Source organism: Anarrhichthys ocellatus, unplaced genomic scaffold (genome assembly GCF_004355925.1).
Source record: "Anarrhichthys ocellatus isolate YVR2014 unplaced genomic scaffold, GSC_Weel_1.0 scaffold28, whole genome shotgun sequence".
In the NCBI taxonomy this organism is placed as follows: domain Eukaryota; kingdom Metazoa; phylum Chordata; class Actinopteri; order Perciformes; family Anarhichadidae; genus Anarrhichthys; species Anarrhichthys ocellatus.
The window spans coordinates 4768987-4788721 of NW_022280058.1; the positions used below are offsets into that span (position 1 = coordinate 4768987).

At 40.7% G+C, this 19735-nt stretch overlaps 1 protein-coding gene across 2 annotated transcripts; it reads left to right on the forward strand.

Annotated features, from left to right (window-relative positions):
• The first annotated feature begins 1030 nt into the window (after window positions 1-1030).
• rnf150a (ring finger protein 150a) lies at window positions 1031-15613 on the forward strand. Of its 2 annotated transcripts, none has more exons than XM_031863332.1 (7): window positions 1031-1725; window positions 6874-7124; window positions 8023-8094; window positions 8513-8595; window positions 8764-8860; window positions 8967-9177; window positions 11143-15613. In XM_031863332.1, the coding sequence occupies exons 1-7, from the start codon at window positions 1272-1274 to the stop codon at window positions 11253-11255; spliced, it is 1281 nt and encodes a 426-aa protein (XP_031719192.1). In that variant the 5' UTR covers window positions 1031-1271; the 3' UTR covers window positions 11256-15613. The 2 variants fall into 2 exon arrangements, with proteins under 2 accessions (XP_031719192.1, XP_031719193.1); XM_031863333.1 differs by having other exon boundaries at window positions 11058-11235.
• The last annotated feature ends 4122 nt before the right edge of the window (window positions 15614-19735 follow it).

Sequence of the window (19735 nt, forward strand, 5' to 3'; positions counted from 1 at the left end):
AGTATTTGGTTCCTAGTTAATAAATAGATCAAGGTTAAATACTCAACTTTTGGTATGCTATGATATGAATAAAAAAAGATGAATCAAATATTTCATAGATCTTTAATACAAAACCCATTTCGAACTGCCATGTTTGCAGCTAAATGCATCTCACTAGTATAATGTTTTCCCCATACCTTACAATTAAATTCATTAATAAACACATTTACTGTATGTTCAGATTTCTAGAAATAATTAATTGATTTGCCTTTCATACACTAGATGTTAGTGCTGTTATTAGTACTTGGAAAAGCAATGTCGTGAGGCAAGCAGCCCCGTGAAAAGCTATTACATAGTTATTTCAAAGACATTGTAAACTATTTCACTTCAGTATACACACATCTTAGATTACTAATGTCTTTACTGGGCTCATCCCAACCTTTGTTGGTTTCAAGTGTATCCATAGAAGACTGATCCATCTTTAAGATTTCACAGATGATGCATCAAATTGTCATGCAGAATGTTTTTTTTTTCATAATAAAATAAAAGAAGACATGAATAGTCAGATGAATGGAATAACAAATAATAAGTAAATTGAATGACATAAATATCAATTTCAATTTCTTTTTTAAATTAAATTTGCAACTTCCTTTCAAAATGCCACTATTAATAACATGATAACACTGCACACGCCTATAATTAGTCCAGTGTCTCCATAGCCCGAATTTACCCAATAAGATAACATTTATATATTATAATTTATTTTTAACTCATTATGAATTTTACTTGTAATGCACAAATAAACAAAACAAAACCCCGCGGTTTCTACAGTTTTGTCACACATATTAGATCCGGGCGAAAAGACCAAATGCAATAGTAATGCAAAACCGTTCGTGACTGTAAGTGCCAGGTTCATGTGTAAGTCTTTCTTTGGCAGTGGATTACATGATTTATGACTGTTTTAGTTTCTCCACATGCCATGGGGCGTCAGAGGCACACCAGGTCACGTGCTGATGAGCGGTGAGCCAATCCTGAGCGAGGATGGGAAACAGCTGACGGTGAACAACAACTCACACACAGCGTCGCCTTTTCCTGCAGGTCGTGGTGTGTTGTGGGTTCTGCACGTAGCTCACAAACTCTTAGGATAGCTCGTCTATGATGGCTGGTGTCTGGCTCTGGCTCTCATGCAACGTTAATGTTTTTTGGTTCCTGCTGTAAGAAGAGGGACGTGGTGCGAGCTTTCTTAGTGAGGAGGAGGCCCCGGACCATCGCATCCCAAACCAGCCCGCACTATGGCTCCGTCCCTCGTCCGAGCTTGCCGCAGTCTGGCTCTCTCGACGTGGCTGCTGTCGTTTTGTTTCGTGCACTTATTGTGCCTGGACTTCACGGTTGCAGAGAAAGAGGAATGGTACACCGCTTTTGTTAACATCACCTATCTGGACCCCGTCACTTCCGAGGTCAAGACAGAGAAAACCGAGTGCGGTCGGTATGGCGAGCAGTCGCCCAAAAAAGAAGCCAGAGGTCTTGTAATGGTGCCGACCAGTCTGCAGGACAGACAGGCGTGCGACCCAAACGTTAGGTTCCCCCCAGTCCTTCAAAACACTGACTGGGTGGCGTTGGTGGCTGCGGGGAACTGTACATACCGAGAGAAGATCCGGAACGTAGCAAACTACAACGCCTCTGCAGTTGTCATATACAATGTGGGCTCCAGCAGTGCAAACGACACCATAACAATGCCCCATCCAGGTAAGAGACAACAAGTCAACATGTCTTTTATCGTAATTCCTGTGATGGAGGCATGAGGGTACAAATGTCTTCAAAATGTATCGTAGACAAAGTTTACTTTAACAACAAGGTTCACAAATAGGCTCTTCATGAATATCACAGGGGAGATTGGGATTGAAGGATGCACAGTGTACATGTACATGCCCATGACTAAGAACGCTCTAAACGTTTTCATCCTACTGTCCTTCTACCATAGTTCAGATGAGAGAAGCTCTGAGTTGATTAAAAAAAAAATGAACACGCTGATTTGAGTCTCCCTCAGTTTTCACAGTTCACTCAACACAATGAGTTTAACAAGCAGCAGCAACTCAGGGCTTCATAGTTGGTTCATATTTTTATTTACAGTAAATATTCTCATAAAAAAAAGTTTGTTGCACTACCATTATATTCTTATAATATGGTAAAAGTTTGGTATCCACTTCTGGAACCAAAACTTCCCATGCCACCATTGTAAGATGTTAAAGACAAAAATAACCACTTACAGCACATTTTTACTTGTGTTTATGAATAATGTGATGACCTCAGGAATTGATTTAATGATCCTGGAATTAATAGATTGTCAGTGTTTTGTTCATATGCTCTTCATCAGCTCATACACCTGCTGACACATGTGGCTTGGATGACAGTTTTGCTTTTTAAAGTAGATTCCCTTCATCATCATGCATCGATGCAATACCTTTATTGTATCATCTAGTTTAGTAAACTAAAGTTGGAATACACGTTTTCTTCCAAGCTTGCTAAGCAGTTATTTGTGTTTTTTACCTGTAGAGTTTAACTCTTGATCTCACCCTGAACTGATCAAACGGATTAGATTATTGAGTTTACGGCCTCCAGTAGCTGTGAGAGGAGCCCTCTGTATGAGGTATTGTTTTCACCTTGTGAGTCCTTTTGTGGCATAGTGTGGTCATGGAGACACTAGCAGGAATACTGTACCACAAAGGCAGTTTTAAGTACTCTGCCAGGTGTTTTATATTTCTATCGGTTTGTGGACAGATTGCATTGCAATACTTACCCACGACTGTGCAAGATGCAGTCATGAAACTTTACAGGCGTGTATAGTTGAGATCAAAATGAAGGCCGAGATCGGAGATGGGTGTGGTCCGAGCAAGAGCGCCAGAAGTAAGGGTTGTAGGAAGTTTTTTACTTTACGCCCCTGGCCCGATTTGGTGTCACAGCTGGTGAGATCCTATTGCAAGGTTCTCTTTAGTTTCCAATGGACATGTATTTCCATTGGAAATTGGCTGTCGAGCAGCTTGTTGCTAGTTTTAATAAAGGTGCGGCTGACCAGACCACTGAGTCCATGCCAGACAACTGCACAATGCATTAAGGCTGTTGGACAAAAAGGATCTGTGGAGAAACAGATGTTGCAACAAAAAGCACACAACACCTGACCATAATGGTCGTTAAGTTTTTAACTAAAAGGTCTCTTTGAGTGGATGTGTCTGAGGCACCTGTCATGAAAAGCAGATCATTTGAATTCAATGCAAAAAGTCTAAAGCTTTTACTCAAATTCAGAGACGTGTCTCAGGAGAAAGTAGAGAACAACCCAAAGCTAAAAAGTGAGTGAATGATGGACGTGCATTCACCAGGTGGCCAGATGCATAATTTCACATGAAATTGAAAACCAGGCTTTCCCTGCTTCGAGCCATGACGTAAATATAAACTGGGACACTTTAAGGGGCAGAAACGGCAGCCAGGAGAGGTGTGAAGACAACGCTTTTAGAGAAGGGGAATGTAACGCAGAGCACAGTGACCAAGGCACGGGTCCTAAACTCTAGATTAAATGTGAGGCTGCCGAAGAAAGAATGGAGCACTTTCCTGTCCAGAGCCAACACAGCTGGGCTGTAAAAGCCACAGTTGCCAGAGCCAGAAACCTCTCAAGGCTTGATTTTATTCAACCCTAACAGCCCCAAGGCTGAGTGGGGTCAAAGTCATGATACTGTCAGGTCAGAACCTGTCAGTTTATCTCTGAAAGAGCAGGGTTTATACTTTAAACTTTGCAGCCAGTTTCCTGTCAAAGTTGTAACAATTACAGGAAATGTGCTTATTCGCTTTCTTGACAGCAGTAGTGAATTAGCATACAGACTGGAAACAGCTCACATGGCCAAAAAACAAATGAGATTTGCTATTTTATGGGTGGCTATGTTCCAGACTATTTCTTTGCCTTAGAGCAGAAACTTCTTGGACTTGCCTAGCAACTGCTCAGCAACAATTCATAGTCTGGGACGCAGTTACCCGCAAAACCACGGCGTTTTGTTTTCACACTTGCATTTTTGTGTCGAGTAATTGTACCTTTTTTAGAGCTGCTGGTGGCTGGAATTTGTTACAGTTGGACAGAGGCAGGCTAGCGGTTTCCCCTTGTTGGCAGTCTTTATGCTAAGCTAAGCTAATCGCCTGTTGGCTTCAGCGTCATGTTCAACGTACAGATATGAGTGTTTTCAACCTTCTCATTTAACTCTCATCTAGAAAGTGAATAACCACATTTCCCAAAATGTCAAACTATTCCTTCAGTCACCAATTTAAAAAAAACAAAACTTGCATGGTCACGCCACAGTCTGCTTTGAGTCAAGAGTTCAACTGTCGGGTTGAGAATAGTACATGGTTGTTAATAAAGCATTTACCAGTTAATTCCGTGGTAATCTGTGCCTCAGTGTGATCCTCTCTGCAGCAGACCAAAAGCCTGTTAAATCAATTAAATTCCCAGCACTGAACAGGTTGGATGTCCACTGGATTAACCCATTCAGTGTCTATTCTTCTTTGCTATCACATTTTGGCAAAGTGGGTCTGAAAAAACACCGATCATTTTACAAGTTCAGCCTCAGTCACAGACATTGCACTCCTGTTTTAGAAGCAGCTATTTTTGTCTGCTCTGGCTGCGTCACAGCGAACAGAAGAAGGAGATAAGGCTTAGGGAAATCTTACATGTTATGCCTTCCCTCATTTCTGCTGGCTGTGAAGCAGAAGATGGCCATACAGGGGTATTTATTTATTTTTTTTAAAGTCTACAGAGTCTGGAAGCAACAGTTTTGGCTGTTGACATGAGATAATGTGGTTTTTCATGTAACAGTTGTTACATCACAGTGATTTGCCCTTTGCACCATATGGTCGAACTAAAACCATAAATCTGCAGATCAGGAGTGTGTGTTTCTGAGGTTACACACATGAAAACATGAAACATTCAAATGAATACCTGGTCAGGGGTTCTTGTAATAAACACATTTTAGAAACTCTAAAAATGTATTCCAACGACATGCTTACCTTGTTTACATGTCAGTGAGAAAGATAAAAGCAAAAACTTCAGTTAAGAAGTGGGACAGCTTGTGGCCTGAGAGCCTGAATACACTGCAGTGTTCAGCAGCGTGTTGCCGTCTGTTTGCTGTCCAAACACAAGCTTTTGTTTTTCTCTGTCATTGTTTGTTGCAGAGTTTGCTTTAGAGGCTGTAACATATATATATACACTCATTTTGAGGGAGCAGCCACCATAATACAGGATAAACCTTTGTGTGTGTTAACAGGGGAGATACTGCCAGCTGGATGACTGTGTGGTTCGGGATCTGGCTGTTTTTCCAGAGGATGTTAGCTACACATGAAGGGCTTTGGACCCATTTCTACCAGACCCGAGAAAAATTATTCGTTAGAGCATTTCTTTACTTTGCTTTTGCATATATCTTCTGTACTTTAAGTGTACATTTATTTAGCCAAGATTGTTAATTCTTGCATTTAAATGAAAGTACAACTGGTGATGCTTTGAGTTTTCAAACCTGGTCATATAAGATGTAGCAGCTGTGCAGATTTTACAACAGACCTGTTACATAAAGGGATTTGTGAGTATGACAGCAGTAATACATTGCTGCTACATCCTGAAAATGAAGCATATCTGTTGGATTCAAAGCCTTTAACTCCTCTGGAAAACACCAAAGGCCGTATTTTCTGTAGAGCCTCTGTGGCAGAATTACCCCAGCATATCATGTTAAAATAGCACTGTGCTGATCTCTGTTACAGTGCACGAGGATTTATCTGTGTATCTGGCAGGCTGCACAGGTGATGGCAGGTTAAACAAAGCCACTGTTTATGTGGACTTAAGCACCACAGGGAGCCACCGTGACTCCATGCAGCCGCAGTCATAAACATGCAGCAGAAGGAATATGATGTAACCGTACTCGGACTGTTAATGCAGCTCCTGGAATCATCAACCGGCCGCTGTACGGCTAAGAGAGTAGAGGCTTGTTCCCTTATTGTGACTAGAAACACAAGAGTTATGTCCCATGTAGGGTTGGGTACCGAAAAGCGGTGCCAATATGGTGTAGTGGCGGTTGGCAAACGACGAATTGGCGCATTACCGCCACCAACTGGTAAAATAAAATAGATCATGAGACGTGTCGTATTTTGCCAGAGAAGGCTCATATTTCTGCAAAAGAATTGCTGAAGTTTGAAGCTGTAGTGTGTGTTTTGTATTTATTTATATTTATTTAAGTAAACTGTTAACAGTTAATATATTGTTCATAGTTTGAAGTTAAAAAGTTTGAAGCCAAGTGTTTTGTATTTATTTATATTTATAGTATACTTTAAACAGTTAATATATTGTTCAATTTGAAGAAAAAAGTATCGGTTCAGGCACCGTTTTAGCACCGGTATCGGAAAAAACCCAAACGATACCCATCCCTAGTCCCATGGGACCTCAGATAAACACAATAGAGCCTACGAGATGCTGGATGTTTTGAGACAGGTACAGATATCGATATTTGACAGTCAATATTTGTCACATATCATAAGCCAACCTTTTAACTCTCCTACATTTCCTGTTTATCTTCACTGCAAACTGTCGAATAAAACTGCCAAACAGTAATCTTTTCCAAAAAAATTGAAAAATGAAATGTCAAACTTCAGTACAATGGTCTGATGTTATGTCTTTAAATGTCTTGTTTTGTCTGAACAACTGTCCAGAACCCAAAGATATTCAGTTTACTATCATGTTTGACAAAGAAAAGGATCAAATGTGAGAAGCTGGAACCAGCAAATGTTTGGTATTTATGTGGTAGCTACAGTATGGACCTGATTCGTCTTCTAAACATCTAAACTGGTACTTCCCTGTGATGTCTGTGTGTGCAGGTACAGGCGAAGTTGTGGCCATCATGATCCCAGAGCCTAAAGGTCGTGAGATTGCGGCCTTGCTGGAGCAGAAAATCATGGTCAAGCTGTACATCTCCATCGGAACCCGCAACCTGCAGAAATACGTGAGCAGAACGTCGGTAGTGTTTGTCTCCATCTCCTTCATCGTACTCATGATCATCTCCCTCGCCTGGCTCGTCTTCTACTACATCCAGAGGTTCCGCTACGCTAACGCACGAGACCGCAATCAGGTATGGCCTGTGTGCACTTTGTTGTAATCAAAGTATGACTATGAGCTGATGTGTTTCTGCCTGGAAGGGCTTCTGACAGTGCTGCAGTGCTGTGGTCTCAGTCTTGACATTGGCCCATGTGTTTTTCCATCTGGTTTCGGGTCTGTAAAGCTTTAAGGAGAGGCCAGAATTAGCCTGACAGCTGGCCGAACAGAGACGGGGAAAACCGGTGAACCATCAGCCAACTGGGCTCTCTGGCCCTGTGAGCAAATACTTGCCATTGCCTTCTCTTCATAATGAATGACCGCCTCTGACGTTCTTGTGACGTCTGTAATAATAATTCATCATTGTGCCTGTTATGATAGGAGCTGGTGCCGTGACAACCATTGTTTTCACTTTGAATTATGTTGATTACTGTACAGAGTTGAACAAATCTGCTCTCATTTTATTTCCAAGGCAGCTCAGTAAGGCAGCTGTTAAAGCGTGTCAATTCTCTGAATCTGCTGCCACCAGTTCCTCTAATATTCTTCTATAAATACTTTTTAATCTTTTTTTTAAATAATATACCATCATTTACTTTTATGCCAAAAAACAGGAAAACCTTTCCCTAGTTAATTCAGGTTTTTTTTTTCAGTGGTGGTGTTTTATACGCTGCACTTTATCTTACAGTAGTAGACGTCGACGCTGCTCTATTCATTTCCAATAAAACAAATGTGAAGAGATCAAATTGAGAAGTCCACAACAAAGCGACATGCGATGCTTGATTTTGCGAAATTTCTTGTAGGTGCACATGAACATGTAGGCGCGTGAGGTGTGTTGTTTTTTTGTCAGCTGATGTAGACCAGTTTGCAGTATTTAATGTATATCAACAGACCAATGCACACTGCTGAGTCACTGACTGTGGTTTTTATATCCACAGAGACGTTTGGGAGATGCTGCCAAAAAGGCCATCAGTAAGCTGCAAGTACGCACAATTAAGAAAGGAGACAAGGTAACAGTACATGTCACATAAACCTCAAAGCATCTTTGGCTATACATTGACTTTAACAGTAAGCTGTACATACATGATTATCATTGTGGACATTATTTGAATTATACAGTACTTATTTTATTTGGTATATAGATATATATCATATAAGTAGGAAAACTTGATACCCTCTTTGAAATCTCTTCTTGAAAATCATTCTTATTTCATGTCTCACAAATTGATGGTATATATTGTAATGATTCAGATAACTTTATCTTGTTTCATATCTTTTTGTTTTGGATTTTATCTGCTTTATTTATTTTTACTGTGAAACACTGTTATTTTATTGTGAAAGCTGCTATGAGTTATTAGTATTGTTATATTTGAGAATTCATTTGTCTGTCATATTCATCTATTTCATTTCTGTCTTTCTGTGTTTTAGGAGACTGAGTCAGACTTTGACAACTGTGCAGTTTGCATTGAAGGTTATAAGCCAAATGATGTTGTGAGGATTTTACCATGCAGGTAATGTGCGTGTGTGCTTGAGCCTTGTTGTACGTACCGTAACTTTAAAACTAGGTGTCTAGGCAAAAAATCATCACATGTACCATAGCTGCCGATATATACACATTTCACTCGCAGTCATTTGATTTTGAATGTTTGAATGTGTGGATGGTGTTCTTGTTTTGTCAGGCATGTCTTCCATAAGCACTGTGTGGACCCGTGGCTACAAGACCACCGGACGTGTCCCATGTGTAAAATGAACATCCTCAAAGCCTTGGGAATTGCAGTAAGGTCCTTTTTGATTTATTATGTTTTTCTCATTTTCTCTCATTCATAAAATAAATGACCACTCATAGCATTCATGAGATTGAGAGACCTTACCCATGTTCCAGCTCAACGCAGACTGTTTAGATGACGTTCCTCCCGAGTATGAGACATCTGTCGGCGGTACACACGCCAACCCTATCAGCGGGGCGAGTGAAATCACGGTTAATGAGAGCTCGGTGGTTCTGGACGCAGCCGAAGAAGCGACAGACCTACAGCAGCTCCATCCTGATGAAGAGACAGAACTTCATGCAGGAGAAAGCCAGCTCATCGCCAGGTGTAAGTCCAAACATCACACATTTGTAGCGTAGATGTAAAGCCCTGACAGTCAGTGAAATGGATTTTTGATTTATAGCTAAGATGGGAAGTTGTTACATTCTGTTTTAATTCAAAGTTACAGTAAATACAAAGTTATCCCCACATACTCAACAGTATGTCTGTCCGTCCATTTCTTTGTGTCTTTAACACAGTATTTAACACAGTGACGTCTTTAACTGTTGCCTGATTCCTGCTCTGTCCTGTGCTTGAAAATACTTTGGGACTTTTTGTCCCTCATCCCACAGAGGAAACTTTTTTTTTTTTCTTTTTTTTATCACTGTCCCGGTTCTGGTTTTATTCCCCCTTTCTCTTGACATTTGAGGGTTGAATTGTTTATTCTGAGACCTTAATCAGGCCAGCAGCCACCTGGTCAGTGTTCCCTAATTCAGATGTTCCCCTTCCAGAACAGCCTAACCCACTTACACTCAAATATTTATGTTGAAGTGTGTTGTACACTTCAGCACCTTATGGAAACGCCTGAGGCTTGTTTCTTTAACTGACGACCGTTAAACATCTGCTAGCTATCAGCAACAGTCATGCACATACACGTGTTCTTTCTGCAATTTAGCATCTGAGGCCAAAAACATTTCCACAGAACAGATGTAGCCTGATTTTTTTTAAAGTTTTGAGTCAGATATAACACCTATGCTATGGCTGGATGAAGGAATAAACAGGGAGGAGATTTTTATGTTTTATTTATTGTGTTTTATTTATTATTGGGTTAAACGGTTAAACGTTTTGTGTGGGGGGGGGTTCGTTTTTCAATGTGAAGGTCCAAGGACAGAGGATGTCGTATCCTGTAGAGATTGTAAAACCTCCTGAGGTAAATTTGTACATTTGTGATAATACATATATTGTTTTAAATAAAGTACAAAAAGAATAATAGAATAAAAAACATTCATCTGCATTTGGGCTTCGAAGATAAAAGTCAAATTTTTACACCAAATCAGTAAATCTATGTAACAATAAATACAGCAGGCCATTTATGGATCGTACTTGGATTTAATGCCACTATGTTCCGTAAATTGTACATTACTCCAGCTCTATCCAGCTTGATGTAATTACACTTCCCAGTGGTTTTACTGATGTTCTTGCAGTCAGGTTACTGTCGGCGTAGGGTTTGTAATGAAACTTTAATGTGGTTTTAAAGACCTGTAAGTGCAGATTGTAACGGTAAAGAAAACGTGAGGTGTTTGAGTAACGAGTGCCAAATCCTTCTGCTCGGCACGTTAGACTCGCTCCAACACTTCTACACTTCCAGGCACAAACATGTCCACACTTGTCTGTACCTTTTTAACTTTGTAGCATAAAGTAATAAGTAGAGCTGCAAAGATTAGTCAATTGTAAAAAAACAAAAAGTAAATCTGCAATTATTTTTGAAATTTGTCATTGGCTGACTCCAGTTTCTCAAATATAAAGATTTGTTGCTTTTATTTGTTTTTTATTGCAGTTGCAGGGTTCAGATTTAAGGCACTTTAAGCAGGAGATCAGCTCGCCACAAGCAGATGATCTCATCAAGACTAATTAGTATGTGAATCAGATATGATCTGTCGTATGTCGCACCACTATTGAGCCGACTGTGACAGTGTCACTGGTAGGCAGTTAGCAGGGGATGACACTGTCAGGATTTCTGTTGCTGTGTGTTGGCTGTGATGGAGGACCGATTGTGTTGTGTCTTTAGCCTGACTAATGAGCACTGTCCTTAATGGTATTGCAGATTATTCTTTGGGTGTGTGCTGCAATCAGATTCCTGGAAAAATACCTGATTTATCATTAAAGTGTGGGGAAAAAATGTTTAAAGGCAATGGCATTAACCCAAAGAACTCTACTTCCTTTTAAAGGACTTGACTGTACAGAGACACTGGTATAACTGCATCCCACAGCAACCTCTCAAGTAAGGAATTACCTCCCTCTCTCCCCCCTCAGGTGGGCACCAGCGTCCACCCAGCAGTGATTCAGACACCTCTATCATCATGGACGTGGACATACCTGAAGTAGACTTGTCCACGGAGCAAGAATGTGATCGGGCCAAATCCTGAGCCGATTGAAGTTGAGATAAAAAGCATGAATCACCAGGAAAAGGAGGACAAAAGCATGACGAAGTGACCGAGGGCCCCCCAGAGATTCGCCACGTCTCTGGCCCCCTGGAGAAAGTGACTTCACAGAAGAAGGGCAAATGAGCAAGACACCATAGCAGCACAAAACCCCCCCAGTTTTGTCTTCACTGAAAAACAGATTTGTCCCTGCATCTGTGGACGTGTTGCTTGTTCGTTTCCTAGCAGTCACACCTCACAATTTTATTGGTTTGACTGCTATGCTCACAAGACAGCCAATCACCGCTCTCACAATGTGGTGGCCCAGTTTTTGTAACACGTAATCTTTTCACATCCTTTAAAGGTTCTTGATACGATATTCAGAGAATTAATATAGCATCAAACATTTATTTGATATGTAAAGATACAGTGGAGTGATGTCTACCTGAGCAAAGAGTGGAGTCGCTCTTTCTCTGTGCGCGTTGTAATCCGAACTTCTCTGTTCTTTTCTGACGTTGCCAGGCCGGTCACACAGGTTTTTTTAATGCATGTGAGCGTGCCCCACTTATAAGCTCACGGCCGCTGCTCTGCACTGCTCTCACACGGCGGTTACAGCTGATAACACCGTCCTCACCAACGCTGTTACCTGTTAACTAACGCTGTTAGCTCTGTCCGCACTGTTGGTGTTCTTTGCAGAGTTAGCGCGGTTAGCCACCGGCTCAGCAAATTGCCATCTTGAGAGCCGTTTGGAGGCACTAGATATGCTCTTAATTTTGTAAACCTAGTATCTGGAATATAATAGGTTGTTTAAGGCCTAATACTGAGTTTACCATTACAAAATAATGTTTGTAAACCTGTTGCTGGACACACTATAAGCACAGAAGCGGCAGGGTATCCTTAACGTATGATTGCAGCTTTAATTGTTATTCAAGATATGTGCAGATTGTTTGATTTCTTGGTACGAGATCACTGCCAACATATTTTTACTGATGTAATGAATACATAGCATGTATAGAGCCTATATCAGCAATTTATTCTCAGTCCAATAGTTGGTGTGAATTCACCACCAGCTATGTTTCAACTTCAGACTTGGGTACACGTTATTATCCCTTGAAAACCTGAAGCGTATGTGTGGTCATGTGACATTCAAAGAGATGGAATATGTATGCACACGTTATGCTGTAATTTCTGAATTTCTAAATGTACGGTTTCTGATACTAATTTTGCGAGAACTGCATTTATAACTTATCTTTTACCAACTGAATATTCCTGTTGTTAAGAGAAAATAACCAAACACAAGGTAGATATTTCTGTCCTCACGTTTGACAATCATAGCTTGCCACAAGCAGTTTGAGGCGATGTCACCCACTGCCCTACTGATACTGCTGCTGTTTTACAAGTTATCACAACAAACTGCGCTGGTGATCACCCCCTGCTGTCTGTCAGGAGGGAAGTGTTCATATCTGTGTTCACTCTGCTGCTAAATACAGCTGGCAATGGTAGTTGTCAGTACCAAATTCTGGCATGGTGCACACACTGTAGACAAACTTCGAACACTTGTCAAACCAGTCGGTATAGATATTTAAACCAGTCTTTGTGCCAAGATTATCAGTAGTATTTTAAACATTGTTGTCTTTTCATGCACACTGATTTCCTTGGCTGTAAAACAGAATGGCCCTGAACTACAGTGAGGACGTAGAATTGGATGGTTTACGTCAATTGAAAGTGGGACTGTTTTGGTGGAAAAGGAGGGCGCTATGCATCGCCTGACAAATACCATGCATTTGGATTCCCAGTCAGGGTTTTCATTTGAGGAATTTGATGCTCCGAACCTGTATTTATATGGCATGAAAAGCTTACAGCGTGAAAATGTTTACAGTGGAATAATTGAGACGTTTTGTTTGGAATCGGTCCACACTAAGTCGGCTAATTTTGGAAACCTGCATGCACACAGCCCTCGCAAGAATCTCCAAACAAAAACACCTGAGCAACCGGAGAGCGGCTACATTACTTGGTCTTCATCCGTCAGCAAACAACAAAACTGCATCACAGCCACCGTGTGCTGAGGATGAAGGTTAGTCTGCTGATTCTCAGGTGGTTAAGGCTCCTCTTTGTCCCCTTCTACTCCCTTTGATTTAACTATAGTGTGAGATTTATAAAAACATAGATCCAGCTTAATGACAACAAGGGGATCGGCTATGTCTACATTTAAAATGGGTTCCTGGTAGTAACAAACCTACTGAAAATTATTACCAGAATCTGCAGGAAAACGCCAGCTTAGTGTGGACGGAGGACCAAAACAAAGAAATAAAGGTGTACTTTTTGCTTGTACTGTTAGCCTCCTGCAGTGATGCATACTGTTAATTAACGTTCATCACCTTTAACAGTTTTTGATAGACTTCATTCTTCTACTTTTGTTTGTCTGTCGTCGTCCTGCCAATCACCTCCTTAATACTTTTTCAGTAATGTCATATTGAAGAAGATCAGTACGATCTAATAGTTGATTTGATACATTTTCACTCACATTCCTGTCGACTTACACACTAAAGAAGCACAGACTCCACTGACTGAGTCCATGGAGCCATTGGAATTTAACTGACTGGTTTTCTCTTCCAGTCATTGTTTCCATTATGTCGTGCCGCCAGGCACTCCACCAAGGAATCTGTTATATAATGCACACATGTCCACACTCCTCGGTCTGGGTCGATCATTGAAGGATTATTGAATGTATGGGCAAATGTTTGTGTTCCATCAAAGCGTTGGTTTCAGGAGGGGTACTTTATAATTCTTTATTTCTCCAAGCATTTTATAAGAATGTATGTTCTTAGCTGTAGCAGCTTGATACCCAGAGACACTACTTTCTAGATAACACTAAAGTAAGAAGTTAGAATATTTAGTTTAACTGTGAAATACTGCCTGCAGTTGTACGCATTCATGAATGTACATTTCCATTCACTATCTATTAGACAGTGCTGTCTATTTGATAAAAAGCCCGGTTTACATGTAGGTATACATCTATTGCGTTGTGGATATGAAGGTGGAGGATGATTGTCATTCTTGCCAGCACATCAGAGATACAGACGTTTAAGTCTCAGCTAGCCTAATGAGACGGCACAATACATAAGATAATAACCCAGAAACATCGACATCTGTTGCTTTCCTTGTCTTTCTGTCAACACTTTGAATTTCTTCTGTCGTCTTGTCTCATACTCTCACACACACACACACACACACAAAACAAACACTCTGTCTCCATCTGACTGTTTGTTTGGTCGTCGTCATGGCGGCAAGATAAAGCAAAGCTCATCCATTTTTCTGGCTGCACTGCCTAACAGAGCGAGTTTGTCTAAACCATCTTTTTACAGAGAAACTTAAAGATTATATGACTAAGATATAAGGTCTTCTCTCAGTTTTGTGTGTTTACAGTGTTTCAATAACAACTCTCTTGTAGGAATAAATATAGAATCCGAAGGAACACTAAAGACCTTGGTGTACTCCACGTATTGTACCGGCAACATTGAGTAGCACATTATTTTATGTGTCCGCAATTCCCTAATAATTGGCAGTTAATCAAAGCTATCATATATTTCATTTTGTTTTTTTGTCACGTGTTCTTTTGTTTGTGTAAATTTTCCTATATTGCAGTTTAACCTTCCAGTGAATGAGGCTTGAGGAAGACTATTTTTAATGTTCAGCTTTTGAGAAAGGGGGATACAGTATTGAACATGGCACATGACTCAGTTGTTGCTTATTGTTTACTGTTGTGATCTTTTATCTGTACTATTGTGCGTATGTGGGGTGTGGGGGAGTATCAATATATTGTACACTATACCCAGCAGAAATAACAGCATTGCTATTTTGTAATATAAAAGAATTGTAAGTATGATTAGCGGTGTCTGTCCTTTTCTTGTACCATGATGCACATGTAGGAATGTCTGATTGTGAGTTATAATAAATTGAATCAGGTTGTTTTTTTTTTTTTTCAACTTTGATAAACTTGTTTGTTTTACAGTAAATCTATAAAAAAATATTTTGCTAAATAAGGAGAGCAGTTCATAAACACTATCTGAACTTGTGATGTTTGAGAGCAACTGGTTGCACTAAAGTCAAGGAAAGCAGACTACAGCCATCTATTGTAGTCTGGAAAAAGAAAACAATGTTCCTGCTGAGCTGAGCTCTGACAACATGCTGCATACAAGCTGAGCCACCAAATACTACTCTGATGTTCTATATTTCAGAAGATTTGATGTCAGAACTTGGTTCTTTTTAAGGTTCCTAGGAGCACTTTTTTGAATGGAAAGAATATGAGGTGTTTCCTGACCGTGAGGAGGACAAACTCCAATAAATACAGGTTTATGATGAAATAAATGAACCTGTCAGTTTTTCCTCAATGAGCTACCACGAGGTAGCGCCATCCATTCTTTATCTTAAAACCCATATGTTCCTAAAGTTTAACCAGTGGTGGGCCGTCAGGGCCTGCAAGGCCTTCTCTGCTGGCCTAAACAGAATCACAAAGTCATAGCTATTTTATAATTTAATAATTTTTCTTAAATACACTACATGTATTATAATTTATAAAAATATTTTTCCATTATCTTCTTTTCTCATTGCACAGCTACTGTCTTCCTCTGCTGCTCTGCTTCCACTGCAGCTTGTTTTAAGTAGAGCTTTTATCCAATCAGATTTCACCTCTGTGTCTCTCGGTAAGAAGAGAGGCCCGAGGCCTGCAGACTCTCAAGTGAATCCATGTGCAGTTTAAGTGAATGGGGACGATATTGTTGATTGTCAGTCTTCAACAAATCAGTTCTTTAGTTTGACATTTAGGGCGTATTCTTTGACGTGCCAGTGCTACCCAGGTACCTGCTAAGTACGTCAGCATTAACGTGCGCCGTGATTGGTCAGTGGGCCAGCGCGTGACTAATGTGAAATTTAAGGAAGCTGGCAGAAGTTAGTTGGAGTAGTAAGAGTTAAAATTGCAAGATATGGAAGAAATTATAAAATGTTTAGGGTTTTGCTTGGTGTAGTTTATTTATTTTTATCAACGGTGTTTCTGGCTGACAGCGTCGCACATTTTATGGCTGGGAATGTGTTTCATTTTAACTGAGCATCTTGGTGTTTGGAGCTACACTACGCTAACCTCAGGACGCCACAGCACGGAAGGACACTACGGTGCTTTTGAAAACTTTTGGAGAAACCCGAGTGGATCTACAGATCAACGAACACGTTCGCAGGGAAACGGAGCTCCACAACTGCGGTCTGCGGGCTGGCGGGGGCGGCGGCCAGCGGAGGGGGGATCCCGGCCCCGCTGCGAACCGGCCGCCGCAGACCGGCAAAATACAACTGGGGAGGCTGTCTTTAAACTCACCTACTTTCACCTAAAGTAGCTGCAGGGCGATACTCATTTTCGCCAATAGGTGGCAGTAGCAGGTTTTGGTATGACTGGCGCTGTAATTGTTGTCTGAAATGAGCGAGCTAGACCAGAAAGGACAATCGAGATCACAGAAGCAGATATTCATCTGAGACTGTCTTGTTGTATTCACAGGTGAGAGAAGTACATAAGTACATAAGCGCCATATTTATATTATGTTTGCTCACTTTTGCGGTGCCATGTTTTGATGTTTATGAAGTGTTTAATACTGAAATGTAGGGCGGCTAACTAAGGCTAGCATCATTAGCTAAACAAGGCTATTCACGCGCTAGTGGTTTAGCGCCATTGTAACGTCAGTAACCTGGCCTGATAATTGTATTGTTCCCATGTAAGGTTATATACAGATAAATGGTGTGTCCTGTGACAGATATAAGCAGTAGTTTGTTAGACTGTATATTTCAGGTTGTGTGTTCACAATTCATGTAATTCTTGTTTAAGATAAGGGAGCTGGACCAAAAAGGATAGTCGAGATCACAGAAGCAGATAGTCATCTGAAACTGTCTTGTATTCACAGCACAATAAATTCATCTGGAAAACTGAATGGACATCATCATCATCATTCAGTGTGTAACATTTGCACAAAACCAAAGCAAGATAAACTGTTTGTAAAAACTCTTTCAGAACGTTGACGTAAATTGGCATTACCTATATCGTGGATCTGGCGATCCGAACACAAAATGATGGTGGGACCTGATTTTAAAAGGGAGCACAGTTTGAAGACCACGAGATGACCAGCTTTGTAAAGTCAGGTAGGTCCAAAGTCACCTACCTTCACTCACCTCATCTGAGGATTAGTAGTCATGCACATATAACCACCTGAACCTGTGTAAAGTTAGTATGTGTTTGTTTGTATGGAGGCGTGGGTTCAAATCTCACTTCTGACCGCCAGTGATTTTAATTCACTGCCGCTGTTATTCTATAAGCTGCCTCTGAACAGCAGATCAACCACTATACTAATTGATTCACAATTTTATGTATATATATATATATATATACACACAGTATATGATACCTAAGTTTTTAAATGTACGTATGTAAACACATATAAATAAACACAGTAATAAATAAATACATGAAATATACAAATAAATAAATAGATACAAGGATCTGACTTTTTCCATCCTTATACCGATAATGAAACCTGGGTTTTGTGTATCGGCCGATACCGAGTACCGATCTGATACCAGTGTTATTAATTAACTGTATGCCTCACTGTGTGGAAGTTCCTATGATCATTATTTTATGTCTAAGGCAAAATCAGGCTTGACTTAAACATTGCTTTCCTAACTTTGAAAAACAAAATGAGACAAATGAATACATCGATAGAAATGTACTGAATTGTTATTTATTTAAATATTGGTATCTAATACCGGATCTGCATGTCGTCACCGATAGCTGATTCGGCTATTTGAGTCAGTTTTGGACTGATATCAGAAATATGTTTCGGTATCGATGCATCTGAATAAATAAATAATATTAACGATAATTAATACTATACAAGTGTTGGCGCTCTGTGCAGCAGCGTGGGCGGGGGTTCAGGTCTCAGTTCATGATGTCATCAGCGGGTCTTTACAGCCCTCTGCTCACTTCTGCTGCTGGATGCTGGATATATTAACCTTTCTAATGCATTTCCTTGCCATAAAACCTTGAATTGCAGCTGTTTTTGAAAGGTGCTGTAACATTAGATGAACCTTCTTGCCTTAAGTTCTCAAGCCACTTTAGACTTGTACTAAACCAGCAAAATGTTGCAGAAAGTAATGTTCAGGTGTTTTTAATTGAATTATTCTCTTTAGATGACCAACAGACTATAGACACTATATTTGGGCCAACATGTCAAATCAGTTGAGCCAACTTACTGTATATTTTCAGGCTGTTGGGTGCAAATGAGAACTCATCAGTTATTGTCCCTGAATTTACACATCAAAATGTATTTTTACACATTAAAATATTAAACATGACCGTAGTACAACTTAGAATTTTCAACGATTTACAAGCATGACATAATTAAAACACACATTCAATTACATTTTTTTTTTTTTTATTTATTTTTTTTATTTTAATTTTAATTTTTTTTTTGTATTGGGGTTGGGGGGGGGGGGGGGGGGGGGGGGGGGGGAGGGGGTTGGGGTGCGGGGGTGGGGGGGTGGGGGGGGGGGGTGGGGGGGTGGGGGGGGTGGGGGGTGAGGGGGTTGGGGGTGGGGGGTAGGGGGGTGGAGGAAAAATTATTCAGATCCTTCACTACAGTAAAAGTACTAGTACCATACTGATGAAACAATCCACGACGAGTAAAAGTCTAGTATGTTATAATCAACAAGATGTGCTTAAGAGTACCAAAAGTAGAAGTACCTGTGCAGTAAAATGTACCCCGTCAGTGTTTTACTGTCTGATGTTTTGACAGTAGGGAGCCAGGCATTAGAAGAGTTTGAACCATTTTTTCTTCTTCTTCTGCTTGTTGGTGATCTGGCTCTGAAGATCTTTTTCGATGGCCTGAAGATCTTCGGTGGCCTGAAGGAGGGAAGACTTCTCCTGCTGCCAAAGAAGACGCTCAGTTTCTAACAGATCTTCTGTTTTTTTCCGGGCTGCTTTGATCCTGTTTATCTCCATTCTTTGCTCCTCCAACTGGTCTTGGGACGCCCGGTTTCTTTTGAACATCTGCGTAGCTTCCTCCTCCAATGTTTGAAGAGAAGCTATGTTCTTCAGCTCGGCATGATCGAGGTCCCTGCAGGTTTTTTCCAGGTGTGCATTGCGGGATGCCAGTTCCAGAAAATTGAGATGCTCAGCTTCTAACTGATGTTCAGTATTTTTCAGAACTGCCAAGATCTTGCTGGTCTCTGCTCTCTGTTCGTCCAGCTGGCCTTCATGGGCTGCCTGGAACTGGGCTGCCTGCAGCGTCTGCTTAGCCTCCCTCTCCATTCTTCCAAAATCAGCTGTGATCTTCACCTGTTCACAGGCTTTTTTATTCTGGTCTAGGAAGGAAGACTTCTCCTGTTGCCACAATAGATGTCTATTCCTCAGCTCATTCTCAGCCTTGATAAAGGCTGCCTTGAGCTTACTGTTG

What these genes read in the sequence shown, in the direction of transcription:
- rnf150a (XM_031863332.1), top strand. Translation starts at nt 1,272, where the DNA reads ATGGCTCCGTCCCTCGTCCGAGCTTGCCGCAGTCTGGCTCTCTCGACG. An exon ending in ACGCACGAGACCGCAATCAG is followed by an intron (nt 7,125 to 8,022) that starts GTATGGCCTGTG and finishes TTATATCCACAG; the next exon opens with AGACGTTTGGGAGATGCTGC. An exon ending in TCAAAGCCTTGGGAATTGCA is followed by an intron (nt 8,861 to 8,966) that starts GTAAGGTCCTTT and finishes CCCATGTTCCAG; the next exon opens with CTCAACGCAGACTGTTTAGA.